The sequence below is a fragment of the Heptranchias perlo genome, chromosome 11, assembly GCF_035084215.1.
Source record: "Heptranchias perlo isolate sHepPer1 chromosome 11, sHepPer1.hap1, whole genome shotgun sequence".
Taxonomy (NCBI): Eukaryota; Metazoa; Chordata; class Chondrichthyes; order Hexanchiformes; family Hexanchidae; genus Heptranchias; species Heptranchias perlo.
The window spans coordinates 53,238,556-53,253,061 of record NC_090335.1 but is presented as its reverse complement, the minus strand read 5'-3'; the positions used below and the strand labels follow the sequence as shown (position 1 = coordinate 53,253,061).

General features: G+C 44.3%; 1 protein-coding gene across 1 annotated transcript in view; it reads right to left on the bottom strand.

The window, feature by feature from the left end:
* Positions 1–14,506, bottom strand: part of tmprss7 (transmembrane serine protease 7) — a 61,241-nt gene that overhangs the window by 14,446 nt on the left and 32,289 nt on the right. Inside the window, exons 10-12 of the mRNA XM_067993048.1 lie at positions 13,007–13,113; positions 12,192–12,328; positions 3,815–3,922 (exon numbers count right to left, since the gene is read on the bottom strand). Coding sequence (XP_067849149.1) covers positions 3,815–3,922; positions 12,192–12,328; positions 13,007–13,113 — 352 coding nt within the window. The remainder of the gene's footprint in view (positions 1–3,814; positions 3,923–12,191; positions 12,329–13,006; positions 13,114–14,506) is intronic.

Sequence of the window (14,506 nt, the reverse complement as noted above, 5' to 3'; positions counted from 1 at the left end):
TGCATTTGTACATTGCATCGCGACCCCCTCTGTTTCCCCACCCCCCATATGGAGACTGGGATTGTGACATTTACTACACATGTGCTATAAACATGAAGACTCTGCCAACAACCTTATATTAAATTTTCTTTGGCTCACTACTGCTATAAGTAAACTTTATACAAGAAGTAATTTCCTCAAAACTTCACAATTTCTTTTCCAATAATCATCATGGCAGAGGTTTCTAGGTCAATGCTCAAAAAGACCTCTATAATATCATAACTGATGTTCATTCCTGTGTTACTGCCAAACATGACATTTAAACAAAGGAAAGCTGTATCTAGCTCAATTGTCAGAACCCATGTGGCTATCTGAAAAGCGCCAATAAAAAAAGTAAAAAAGAAAACAGCTCACGTATTATAAAGTTATTCCTGAAAGAAAGATCTTCTTTTGTTTGGTCTCACTATCTTCAAAAACGTTTGCTAAATTTTCAGCACAGGAAGGAGCATTATGTTTTCAGAGGTGACCTCTGATGCTTGACATTTAAGAACATCTTCTATTGAAGACAGATTTTTACAAAACAATGGGGGAAGTGTTTGCTCTTGAGACAATGTTGCTATTGCTGCTATGGCTCAATATTTCTTTTCATTGGAGTTGCATGTGTTTTATGGATATTACCTAATCTTCTGTGCTATTGCTCCCGGGTAAGTTGTGAAGTACTCTCGTGCTGTTTACCTTGGTCCCATTCTAAGCCTGGTAGCAGAGCACAACAGGAGGCCAGAGAATGGAAAGGGTGGCCCAGAGTACAGGTAGTGGGGTACAACATTTTTAAATTAAAACCACTGGACCTCAAAGGAAGTAGCACTGAGAATGCAGAGAACATGAATAGCAGCTGTCGTGACAGAATTTTTCTGCGATTTTCACTCAGAAGGCTGTATTTGGGAGAACACTTTCTTTTGCTCACTCAAATCAGGATGTGTCTTAAAATCACCAGATTTTTTTTTTAACAACTTGACAGCGATTGGCCATACACAGAGGATTTCAAGACTTTTTTTTTGTAAACTCCATCCGACCTATCCGCTCCTGTATTAGGCCCCAAGAAGAAAGTGGCAGCCTTAATTACATTCTGGGAGTTGTAATCTTTCAGTGACATACACATTAACAGTAGAGTTGTAATCAACTGTTGCACCATACACGTACTGATACTGATGCTTCTGGGAATTTGCTACCTGGTGAGCCTCTTCATCAGGCAAGGCCCAGGTATACAGTAGAACATGGGGAATGCTGCAGAGCTCAAAACCCAGACTTCAGAGACAGGCCTTTGAAGGGGGTCAGAAGCATTTCTGACATACAATGGCTGATTTTATGGTAATTTTAGTGTTTGTTTTAAATCAGAAGTATAATTTTTTATGGGTTTATCATCTTATGGATATTATTTATATGGCTATATATTCATCTGGACAGAAATCAAAATAATAACTGGAACCACTTTAAAAAATAAATGCAGTAATGTGATTGATTGTAATTGCAGCATCTCAAGTGGTTGCTTTTTTGCGGGTTCCTTGCTGATCTATACTTTAGCAAATCAATACTGAATTGAACCAAAAAAAAGTGGGATTTTTGATTTTTTTTCCTGGTAGGAACAGGTTTATTGAGCCAGTTACAGATTTAATGCGTGCTGTGCTATACGTAAGAATTTAATGCTCAAACCAAATAAATTTGAACAGGTTGATTCAGTTGGACTTCCTGGGCTGAATTTTCCTCCACTGTCCCACTCCTAATGGGTGGGATAGTATCAGAAAAAGGCGGCAAAATCGGGGTCGGGGGGTGGGGGCGGAGGGTGAGTGAGGCCTACGGCTGCCTCACCACTCCAACCTAAATTTCCCTCCCCCCGCCCGGACCTCTGCTGCCAACTCCTTTCCCGCCCACCACCTGCAAATGCCATGGGTGGGGTAGGACCTGGCTTCCTGGCCCATTTCCCTCCCTATTTGCTGAGGCCTTCAGTCACTGAGCTGCTTCATTCTTCAGGGTCCTGCAGTCTCATTAATGTCACTTCCACCTGCTCAAGTGCAGAAGTGGGTAGTCCTGCTGAGCAACAGCTTCCTTTTCTTTGAGGGCCACTGATGAGCTCCTGCTTGTTGGCAGGAATCCCGCTGAGAGTGTGCTATCTGTGCACAATAACCGTATAACCCAGGAAACTGGCTGTGGTCATGGAGGGCTCGGGACTGAAATGTGTCTCTTCCTCAAATTAACCCCCTCATTCACAAACTTTTAGATATTTACAAATCTGAAATGCCAAACCCTTTACAATGGTATGCTATAAATCTTTTAGAATTTACCAATGAACTGAGGCAGAACATACAGTGTCTCCAAACTGCAAAAAGTATTTCTCACACAGGATACTTCTTGGTGAAAATCTTTGCTAACAATTTGAGGGCAAGGGACCTCAACGTTATGTTGCATTCATTTACTCTCTAGATAACTCTTGGTAGCCCCAGGTTTCATGAAGTCAATGAGCATTTCAACTGGGTGATAGGTCAGGGCTTCTGGCAGTAGAAACTATAGAGGTGGGGAATCATTTTACATTGCAGTAAGTTTGTCCAGCAAGTTAAAAAAAAATCATTCAACAGTCCACATTACCACAAATAGCAAAACTGAGCTATTGTTTTGCTTTTAAGACATTTTGGGTATTTCATTCTTGGATGTTTGTATAAGGTAGGCAGGTCAACATCTGAGAAAATACAGAAGTATGGAGGTAGAAAATGGTCCCTGTTACACCCATTTCTCAGATGGCATATTGGACAATTTTCAGGCATTCAGGGTGACCACTTAAAACAAGCATTAGGCCCCTTGCATATGCTAACGCCTGTTTTAGATCCCCTCCGAGAAATTGGGCTGCCCTGAACTGTGCTGACATCAGGCCTGCTCTGCTCAGGTTTTCCAAGTTTGGATGAGGCCTAGCAAGTGACTGCCACCAAAAAGGTAGGTAAATCGTTTTTTTTGGTTGATGTGGAGCCAGGAGGAGCAGGACTGCTTCTTCCAGCTCCACAGCACTCACGAGGGCCGCTGCTGACCCACGATCGCCTCACACCCCAGTTGTCCTTTCATCCCACCTCTCTCGCATTGACCCGAGGGCGCTGCCGGCCAGGCAAGCGGCCCAAAATTCACGTGCTGCAATAGCCGAGCTGCCTGTGTAGGCGCGACAGGCACAGGCAGTTCACCTAAATGATTGAAATGAGTCCCGAGGCCCAATTTCAGGCTGGTCTCAGGCCACCTGGTTGTGGCACACGCAAGCCTGCACCGTGCCAATTCTAGGCTCGAGAACAGGCCCAGATGAATTTCTACCCCATAAACGTTAGTTTTTCATTATTGTTATTTTTTTTCATTAAAATGTATCTAATCTGTATTAAACTTTGCCCAATGCCTCAATATTTTAGTATAGGAATGGCTAAAAATTGACTAAAAGGGATTTGTTTGGAGAAATGCAAATGTCGGCCTAATTTTGCATGGTACAGGTTCAGGTGGATGTGTCCCTTAAAGAACTGCACCCATTTACATAATTTCAATAGCCAAAATAACAGCCTAACATTATGTACAGTTTATTTCATAATGCAAAAATGGCACACTGGAATTAATTTTACAATTTAGGGCTCCCAATGGAAAGCTTTGTGTGACAGCAGTGCACATCAGGAATTGGAGCACAGACGTCAGTATGCGTAATTTGCAGATTGCATGATTTTCCATCCAGTTGGTATTCTACCCATAAAGTTTACTAAGCTATCTTTTCATAAAGTCAATGCACCTTTAAGGAAAAACATTCTTTGGAGGTACCTACAACAAAATACTTCATCACTTTCATCAAAGCAGTCATCTGATCCATCACAACGTTGAGACTGTCGGATGCACAGACCAGTGGAGCAGACATAATATCCATTAGGACAAGCTTTAGAAAAAAAAATGAGAATTGAGCTCATTAATCTGCACAATGTTAACATTGTCCTGGAGGAAATAAATGAAAGAAACAAAGTCATTAAAAGAACAACTCCCCCATACATATAAAGTAACTTACCATCGAAGTCAGATTTTGTATGTGTCCAACTGAGCAAAATTGTTCATGTCAGAAACTGCATGTAATTCTCTGTGGTATTTGGACAGCAGAAGTAAGAGGTCTTACCTTTCATCTTATAAACTGTGCTTAAGACATTTCCCAAATATCTTTTGCAGTAGTAAACAGAAAGTTCTGTAGCAACCACTTCTTTCAGTTTAATAATTCATTTATTCTGCCATTATATATGAACAAAAAAGTATATAAAGGTGTTAAAAACATATATTTTCCCTCAACGGTGATGCAAAGGCAATTCCTGAGCATTTCCCTGGAGAAGAAAGGTATAATGGTGTCATTCAGTCTCCAAAACACAAAAAAGCTATCAATTACAGAGATGCCAGCCTATTGCTTTCAATATGGAGATTTTAAAGGGGGAATTTTAACCCCCCTCCCCCAGCAGGAATGGGGCAGGTGTGCAGTTAAAATAGCCTCGGAATAATTACCGCCGGTCCACTCGATTCCTGCCCACCACCAGATTAACCATGCACTTTCTTTTAGGTGGCCGAGGGTCCCGCCAGGAGCAGGCGGGCGCCTCATGAATATATGCAAATCAGGGTCCTTTGATGTAATTAAGGATCCCGATGCAATATTATCATGAAATAGCACAAGTTTCGCTCAGGTCCGAACCCGCTATGTAAAGGCTAGCGGGATTGGTTTCAGAGGGCCACCAGTAGCAGTAAATAAAAGGGCATTCAGCTGCAGGCAGCTGATCATAGAAATCTGTGTGCTATTGTGCTTTTTGGATTTCCAAGGATATTTGAGCTTGGAGGTTGCTCATTCTGACTTTTTTTGCCTTACTAACCCTGAATAAGCACTCAGACCTTATGATGGGTGTCATTCTGGCTGTGGATGGAGGAAGAGGACCAGTGACGACAACATCAACAGCAGCAGCAGCTGCAGCCGGCTGAACAGCCAGAAGGAGCAGCAGTTGAGCCGATGTGGGGGGGAGCTACTCATAGAAGACTTACCCAGTCCCACAGGTTCTATATGCCAAGAGTGAGTTTCCTGCCTCTGTCTGAGGAGCAGAGCATGAGGGGGCTACGCTTCACCAGGCAGGCTGTCACAGATCTCTGCACTGTCCAGGTGGCCAATGCATGCAATGCATCAGATTCCTGATGTGAGGACCTGGCTGCAGCATCCCTGGAGGTAACCACTTGCTCCAAGGTAGAATGCAGAGCACTGATGCCATGTGACAGGACACCACCAAGCTGGAAGCAGACTCCTCCATACTTTGAGCCACGGTGCAGCAACTCCTTGATTGCCTTGCAATGCCTCGTATTGTGTAACTCCTTGTGTGCCGCAAGGACTTTTTTTTTCAGGGCTGGTTCCCTGACGTTCACATCTCCATCTTCCTCAGCAGAGCTGGGAAATTACCTCGCCCTCCGACGAGTCATCCCCTGGGCGGTCCCTGCCACCACTACCTGCTTCTACTCACTTGTGCTGGTTGCTTCACCAAACGCAGACCCCTCTAACTCACTGTCTAACCCATGCGGTGTGCTAATGTCTGTGCTGGTGCCTCGGAAGGATGGATCTTGTGACCATGCACCCTCGGGAGGATTGTACTTCTCTGAGGTATCTTCTTCTAGGTCTTGTTGCTGAGAAGGAACTAGAGGAAAGAGAAATGGGACTAGAGTTAGCATGGTACTAACAGGCTGGACAGTTGCAGACAACAGGCTTCACAATACAACTTGTAGTTGTCAAGTTGGCTGAATATGCAATTTCTTGAGGTACATGAAGTGGTGCAAGTAATAGGCAGACACTCAACTCACATGAACCTCCAGCCTCACCAACTCCAATTCTCATCGCTCTTGAAGGGCCACTGATTTCCAATGCTTCCTGCTCCATCTGGATGAGTGCTATTATGCTGGTTGTTCCTCCCCTGGTCTTATTCCTGTCCCTTATATTGTGTGTCATTTTCTCCTTCAAAAAGAGAGGGCAAGTCATAGAGTTATACAGCACGGATAGAGGCCCTTCGGCCCATCGTGTCCGCGCCGGCCATCAGCCCTGTCTACTCTAATCCCATATTCCAGCATTTGGTCCGTAGCCTTGTATGCTATGGCATTTCAAGTGCTCATCCAAATGCTTCTTGAATGTTGTGAGGGTTCCTGCCTCCACAACCCTTTCAGGCAGTGAGTTCCAGACTCCAACCACCCTCTGGGTGAAAAAGTTCTTTCTCAAATCCCCTCTAAACCTCCCGCCTTTTACCTTGAATCTATGCCCCCTTGTTATAGTACCCTCAACGAAGGGAAAAAGCTCCTTAGTATCCATCCTATCTGTGCCCCTCATAATTTTGTACACCTCAATCATGTCCCCCCTCAGCCTCCTCTGCTCCAAGGAAAACAAACCCAATCTTCCCAGTCTCTCTTCATAGCTGAAGCGCTCCAGCCCTGGTAACATCCTGGTGAATCTCCTCTGCACCCTCTCCAAAGCGATCACATCCTTCCTGTAGTGTGGCGACCAGAACTGCACACAGTACTCCAGCTGTGGCCTAACCAGTGTTTTATACAGCTCCATCATAACCTCCTTGCTCTTATATTCTATGCCTCGGCTAATAAAGGCAAGTATCCCATATGCCTTCTTTACCACCTTATCTACCTGTTCCGCCGCCTTCAGGGATCTGTGAACTTGCACACCAAGATCCCTCTGACCCTCTGTCTTGCCTAGGGTCCTCCCATTCATTGTGTATTCCCTTGCCTTGTTAGTCCCTCCAAAGTGCATCACCTCGCACTTTTCCGGGTTAAATTCCATTTGCCACTGTTCCGCCCATCTGACCAACCCATCTATATCGTCCTGCAGACAGAGGCTATCCTCCTCACTATTTACCACCCTACCAATCTTTGTATCATCAGCGAACTTACTGATCATACCTTTTACATTCATATCCAAGTCATTAATGTAGACCACAAACAGCAAGGGACCCAGCACCGATCCCTGTGGTACCCCACTGGCCACAGGCTTCCAGTCACAAAAACAACCTTCGACCATCACCCTCTGCCTTCTGCCACTAAGCCAGTTTTGTATCCAAAGTGCCAAGGCACCCTGAATTCCATGGGCTCGTACCTTCTTGACCAGTCTCCTGTGGGGGACTTTATCGAAGGCCTTACTGAAATCCATGTATACCACATCCACTGCGTTACCCTCATCCACACGCCTAGTCACCCCCTCAAAAAATTCAATCAAATTAGTCAGACATGATCTTCCCTTGACAAAGCCATGTTGACTATCCCTGATTAATCCTTGCTTCTCCAAGTGGAGACTAATTTTGTCCTTCAGAATTTTTTCCAATAATTTTCCTACCACTGATGTTAGGCTCACTGGCCTGTAGTTCCCCGGTTTTTCCCTACTCCCCTTCTTGAATAATGGTATTACATTAGCGGTTCTCCAGTCCTCTGGCACATCCCCTGTGGCCAGAGAGGTTCTGAATATATGTGTCAGAGCCCTCGCAATCTCCTCCTTTGCCTCACACAGTAGCCTGGGATACATTTCGTCCGGGCCTGGGGATTTATCCATTTTTAGGCCTGCTAAAACCGCCAATACCTCCTCCCGCTCGATGTTAATATGTTCGAGTATATCACAGTCCCCCTGCCGTATTTCTATGTCTACATCGTCCTTCTCCATAGTGAAAACAGATGCAAAAAATTCATTTAGAACCCCTCCTACATCTGCCGGCTCCACACACAGATTGCCATTTTTGTCCCTAATGGGCCCTATTTTTTCCCTAGTCATCCTCTTACCCTTAATATACTTATAAAACATCTTAGGATTTTCCTTTATTTTGCTCGCCAGTGTTATTTCATGGCCCCTCCTTGATCTCCTAATTTCTTTTTTAAGTATCCCCCTGCACTTTTTGTACTCCTCTAGGGCTTCCTCCGCCTTTAGCCTTTTGTATCTGCCAAAAGCCCTCCTTTTTTTCCTAATCCATTCTCGTATATCCCCTGACATCCAAGGTTCCCTGGAGTTCTTGGAACCACCCTTGACCTTTACGGGAACATGTTGCCATTGTATGGTCTCAATCTCCCTTCTGAAAGACTCCCATTGCTCCGATGCGGATTTTCCTACAAGCAGCTGATCCCAGTCCATTTTGGCCAGATCCTGCCTTATCCTATTAAAATCGGCCTTCCCCCAATTTAGAACCTTTATTTCCGGCCCCTCCCTGTCCTTTTCCATGACCACCTTAAATCTCACCAAATTATGGTCACTGTCACCAAAGTGCTCACCTACTAGCACTTCTTCCACTTGGCCGGCCACATTCCCTAGAATTAGGTCCAGTACCGCCCCCTCTCTTGTAGGACTTTCTACATGCTGGCTCAAAAAGCTCTCCTGGATGCACGTTAAGAATTTTGTACCCTCTAAGCCTTTTACACTCTGAGTATCCCAGTTAATATTGGGGAAGTTGAAATCCCCCACTATTATTACCCTATTATTTGCACAATTTTCTGAGATTTGCCTACATATCTGTTCCTCTATCTCCCCCTGACTGTTTGGGGGCTTATAGTACACTCCCATCAAAGTGCTTGCCCCCTTACTGAGTGGCTATTGAAAAGGAAAGTGCACATGTGTATGGCTTCTGTTTATAGTGAAAATGCTGAGAAATGGAGAAGTGCAAGATGCATGCAGGATGGGGAGGTGTTCAATGGATCCAGGGCTCGAGGGTGGTGAGGAAGAAGTCACAAGAGGAGTTCCAGGTGAGAACAGAATGCTGTTAGTGGCTGCTGTAAAGGTAGCAAGCAAGAGGTTAGTGTGTGTTTGGAATGAGAATGAGAAGTAATATAGTGTGCCCTCGTAATTGGTGGTGAAAGAGGTGATGCAGGGAAAGGAATTGTTCAGATTTCTGGGGGAAGTGGGGGAATGTACTGTTGGCAGGTGTTATGCATAGAGATGGAGAAATGGAGAAATGATGTAATGTACTCACCCTCGCTGCTCTTGTCAAGTCATTAATGCATTTCCTGCATTAAATCCCAACTCCTGAAACAAGATCAGCCACCACTCTTCAAGCTTGCTATGTGCAAGTCATTGGAATCTTCTCCCCATTTGTAGGAAAGAGAACATCCCTCATTGCCCTGGCCTCTTCCACTAGGATCTCCAGAGAGGCATCAAAGAACTTGGGGGCAGACTGGTGCCTCATTTGGAAGATTGAGTAATTTGCAGCAGTATTAGACAGCGATTTCATACAAGTGAATGCAACCTCCCTGTAAGAGGTGCATTCACCTTTAAATGGGCCTCAGGAGGCCTTTGGGAAATACCACTCTGAAAGTGGGCAGGCAGCCTGCCAATCATACGCAAATGAGGCTTTGGAGTTAAAATCAACCAGGCCTCACACTGAAGGCATTGGGTGGGTTTGACACTCCCCCGACCCATCCAAAACTCGCTCCTCGTTAAAATTCCCCCTTAAGTCTTTAATTGAACTCAGGGACCCTGAGTTTTCACGGAGTATCTTAAAGTTTTGCAATTTGAAATTCGCACATACATAGTCAGCAATTAAAAGTGCAATTTCCACTTGACTGTCCTGTTTCGCGGCCAACTCCCTCCTGGTGTTTAAAACTTTTAACGGGAGAAGACACACAAGCACAGGTCTGAGACTCAGAGCTTTTGCCTTTATGTTCTTTGCTGCTGAGCTATCTTGCTCTATGAAGGAATGAAGGATGCTGAGGTATTGTTTCTGAGACTTTCACTCTGCACATTGAAATTGTCTATCTGTGTAATGTTGAGATTATTTCCTTTAATATCTGCTTGCTGTACAGGGATAAAATTCAACAAAGTGTAAGTCAATCTAATTCGTTAAATCTTTATTACATTTAAATAAATGTTGGAAATTCCTTTCACCTGCCTGTGACATTTCCCAGCTCTGTCTCTGGTTCCCTCATCTTTGCTCAATCTTTAGTTTTCTTATTGCTGATATCCGCAGTCCATCTCTGCTCGCTCTGGTGTTTCTCTACATGATCTTTCACAATCTTAGATCTTTGCTGCTCATTACATCTTTCCACTGATCTTGGAGCAATTCTTTTTTGCTAACCCTTGGTGTTTCCACAGAAGAGTCTCCTGGCCATTGAGCCAGGCTTCTTTGAGTCCTATACCATTTCTGTATCCCCCCGGCCCCCTTAATAACCAGAAATGCAAAATGTGCAGGAGCTTTTCTTTGGACCACATTGCTGAAGAGCCTCTTCCTCACAACAACAACAACAAACAAACAAACAAACAAACAAACAAACAAAAACAACTCACATTTATATAGCGCCTTTAACATAGTAAAACGTCCCAAGACGCTTCACAGGAACGTTAACAAACAAAATTTGACACCAAGCCACATAAGGGGATATTAGGACAGGTGACCAAAAGCTTAGTCAAAGAAGTAGGTTTTAAGGAGTGTCTTAAAGGAGGAGAGAGAGGTAGAAAGGCAAAGAGGTTTAGGGAGGGAATTCCAGAGCTTAGGGTCCATGCAGCTGAAGGCACGGCCGCCAATAATGGAGCGATTAAAATCGGGGATGCACAAGAGGCAAGAATTGAAGGAGCACAGAGATTACGGAGGGTTGTAGGGCTGGAGGAGGTAACAGAGATAGGGAGGAATGAGGCGATGAAGGGATTTGAAAACAAGGATGAGAATTTTAAAATCGAGGCATTCCTGGGCCGGGAGCCAATGAAAGTCAGCGACCACAGGAGGGATGGGAGAGCAAGATTTGGTGCGAGTTAGGATACGGGCAGCAGAGTTTTGGATGAGCTCAAGGTTATTGAGGGTGGAAGATGGGAGGTCAGCCAGGAGAGCATTGGAATAGTCCAGTCTGGAGGTAACAAAAGTGTGGATGAGGGTTTCAGCAGCAGATGAGCTGAGGCAGGGGCGGAGTCGGGTGATGTTACAGAGGTGGAAATAGGCAGCCTTGGTGATGGAGTGGCTATATGGCCGGAAGTTCATCTCAGGGTCAAATAGGACGCCAAGGTTGTGAACTGTCTGGTTCAGCCTCAGACCGTGGCCAGGGAGAGGGATGGAGTCGACAACCAGGGAACGGAGTATGCAGCGGGGACCAAAAACAATGGCTTTAGTCTTCCCAATATTTAGTTGGAGGAAATTTTTTCCCATCCAGTTCTGGATGTCAGACAAGCAATGTGACAAATGAGAGACAAATGAGTGGATGGGCCAAGGGAGGTGGTTGTGAGATAGAGCTGTGCATCATCAGCGCACATGTGGAATCTGACGTGTTTTTGGACGATGTCACCAAGGGGCAGCATGTAGATGAGAAATAGGAAGGAGACAAGGATAGATCCTTGGGGGACTCCAGAGGTAACAGTTTGGAAGCGGGAAGAGAAGCCATTGCAGGTAATTCTCTGGCTGACTGGATAGATAAGAATGGAACCAGGCGAGCTCAGTCCCACCCAGCTAGACGTCGGAGGGGAGGCATAGGAGGAGGATGGTGTGGTCAACCGTGTCAAAGGTTGCAGATAGGTCGGGAAGGATGAGGAGGGATAGTTTACCATCGTCACAGTCACATAGGATGTCACTTGTGACTTTGATAAGGGTTGGTTCAGTACTGTGGCAGGGGCGAAAACCTGATTGGAGGGATTAAAACATGGAGTTGCAGAAAAGATAGGTACAGATTTGGGAGGCAACAATACGTTCGTTCCCTAGATATTATACTGTGCTGCCCGCATGGAGTCCTCTGACAACTGCCCTCGGACACACATTTTCATAGGGATATAAATCTCAGTATTTTTACACTTTCAATGTTGGCCTCTCGACAATTATTATCTCCATTTCACTTTTATCTCTGGCTTCCTTCTTTCTTCCATAGTAGCCATGATGGTAGAAGAGGTAACTGTACAAACCATTACAATGTCACAGGATCTAAGGCTAACAATACCCCATTTTACCTTCCTCTAAACATTGATAGCAAGCAACACTCCATCTGGAAATCTATACAGAAACTGGTAAAAATAAGTTCCAGATGTAGAAGGTGGATTCAAGCGCCATGTTGCCCCGTGAATGTAACGCATGGCCATCTGCAGTTCCTGACATTCTTAGCTTTGCTCAGTTAGATATAGCAAGTAAACATTCAGCTTTTCTATAGTTATATAAATATACAAACATATTTAAAATATTGAATAAGAATATCCTTACGCTGACTGATGTTGTAACTGCTGTACTCTGCTAGAAATGCCTTGTTTGATTGTTTTCCACTGCACTGGAACATGATACTGACCAGGAAATTAGCTATGCGGAATACTGTCTGGTGATCTATTTGATAACCGCAGTACCTGTATGAAAAGCATATCTTACAATTACAAAGTTGAACAGGCCAATATTTTTCAATATTCTAATTAATATTGGAGCTGAGTCTTAGACTGAGAAAAACATGTTTTGATTAGTAACAATCTTTTCCTCAAAATAATAAATATTTTACTAGGTACTTTGTTAGGGCTTTGTGAACTAAAGGTTAGTAGGGGCTGCTGCAAACTTAACTGAGAGAACCTAAATAATTAAGGCTAGCTTAGTCAACCTGAAAAAAATGGCTTTATCCACATCAATTTTTTTTGGAAACAGGGAAGGTTTTTCTTGAACAGCTTCACAAACATATGCCCTGCTTATGCTATACCCATTCTCCCCTCTACCATCACCATGTGGATGCATGGGACAATTTTGTCTCATTCTGGTTCTATCTAAAGTAGATTTTGCTGGTTGCCAGTGAATTCAGGTCTGCTACAATCTCTTACCCAGAGTTTAGGGCATTCACATCATCATCAATAGGACAACAAATGTCCTGCTGTTAGAGTGGCTTCATAATGTATTTCTTATAACAGTCTAACACTTTATGCTAGTGAGTTATTACTATGTACTAAATGGCAATAGAAAAGGCCAAAATAAAAATAAAACACATAAGCTAACTCTTTTACATAGATGCAATATAAATAAGAATGAAAAATCCCAACACTCACATTATTTCATTTATTTTCCACCAGCCGTGATCACATCTTTCAAGTCCCTTTTCCTTCACGGTGTAGTTATGAAATTTCAATGCTAATCCAAAAGAAGGCGTAGAAGTCTAATAAACACACACACAATTTTTGAGATCTTAGACCACTTTTTTAATTGATATTTTCCTTTTCCCTCCTTTCCATTTTAACCCTCCAACCATGAGTTCAGGACATTGTGGGTCACAGGTTACTCAAAAGTATAACCACCATTTGTTATCAAGTTTACAGTGGAATATTTCCCTCCCCCACCCTTACCTATTGAGTATCCTATCTCGGTGAGGTGAATATTCCACCTAGTGATCCAGCTGTAACATGACTATATTGTTTTCCAGATATAACAGGTTAGCTTCAATGACAGCCAGATCTGGCACGCAAGTCATAGGGCTGATAATGCATTTCCAGCACAGCACTAGTGGGATCACTGTTCCTTAGGTGCTGTGTGTGTCTGCACCCCACAGAGTTGAATGTGAGGTTGGCTCATTTAAATATTATTGTAGAGCTCCCAGCTCTTAGTGCATGGCATGCTGGGAGCACATAGGGGTCAGAAGCCTCATATTGGGCATCCCCAGCTATTAAAGTACTGCTGGCTGCCTTAAACCTGCGCTTTTACCAGCTATAAAGGCTTAGGGCACAACAGCTTGGTCAAAGGTCAGGCTTTCACTTCACCTCATAGAGCTCAGTGTAACTTACTCCACTGCACCTGATTGAACTCAGTGTAACTTACCCACCACACCTCATAGAACTCAGTGTAATTTACCCCACTGCACCTCATAGAACTCAGTGTAATTTACCCCACTGCACCTCATAGAACTCAGTGTAACTTACCCCACCGCACCTCATAGAACTCAGTGTAACTTACCCCACCGCACCTCATAGAACTCAGTGTAACTTACCCCACCGCACCTCATAGAGCTCAGTGTAACTTACCCCACCGCACCTCATAGAACTCAGTGTAACTTACCCCACCGCACCTCATAGAACTCAGTGTAACTTACCCCACCGCACCTCATAGAACTCAGTGTAACTTAGCCCACCGCACCTCATAGAACTCAGTGTAACTTACCCCACCGCACCTCATAGAACTCAGTGTAACTTACCCCACCGCACCTCATAGAGCTCAGTGTAACTTACCCACCGCGCCTGATTGAACTCAGTGTAACTTACCCCATCGCACCTGATTGAACTCAGTGTAACTTACCCCACCGCACCTCATAGAACTCAGTGTAACTTACCCCACCGCACCTCATAGAACTCAGTGTAACTTACCCACCGCACCTGATTGAACTCAGTGTAACTTACCCCACCGCACCTCATAGAACTCAGTGTAACTTACCCCACCGCACCTCATAGAACTCAGTGTAACTTACCCCACTGCACCTCATAGAACTCAGTGTAACTTACCCCACTGCACCTCATAGAACTCAGTGTAACTTACCCCACCGCACCTCATAGAACTCAGTG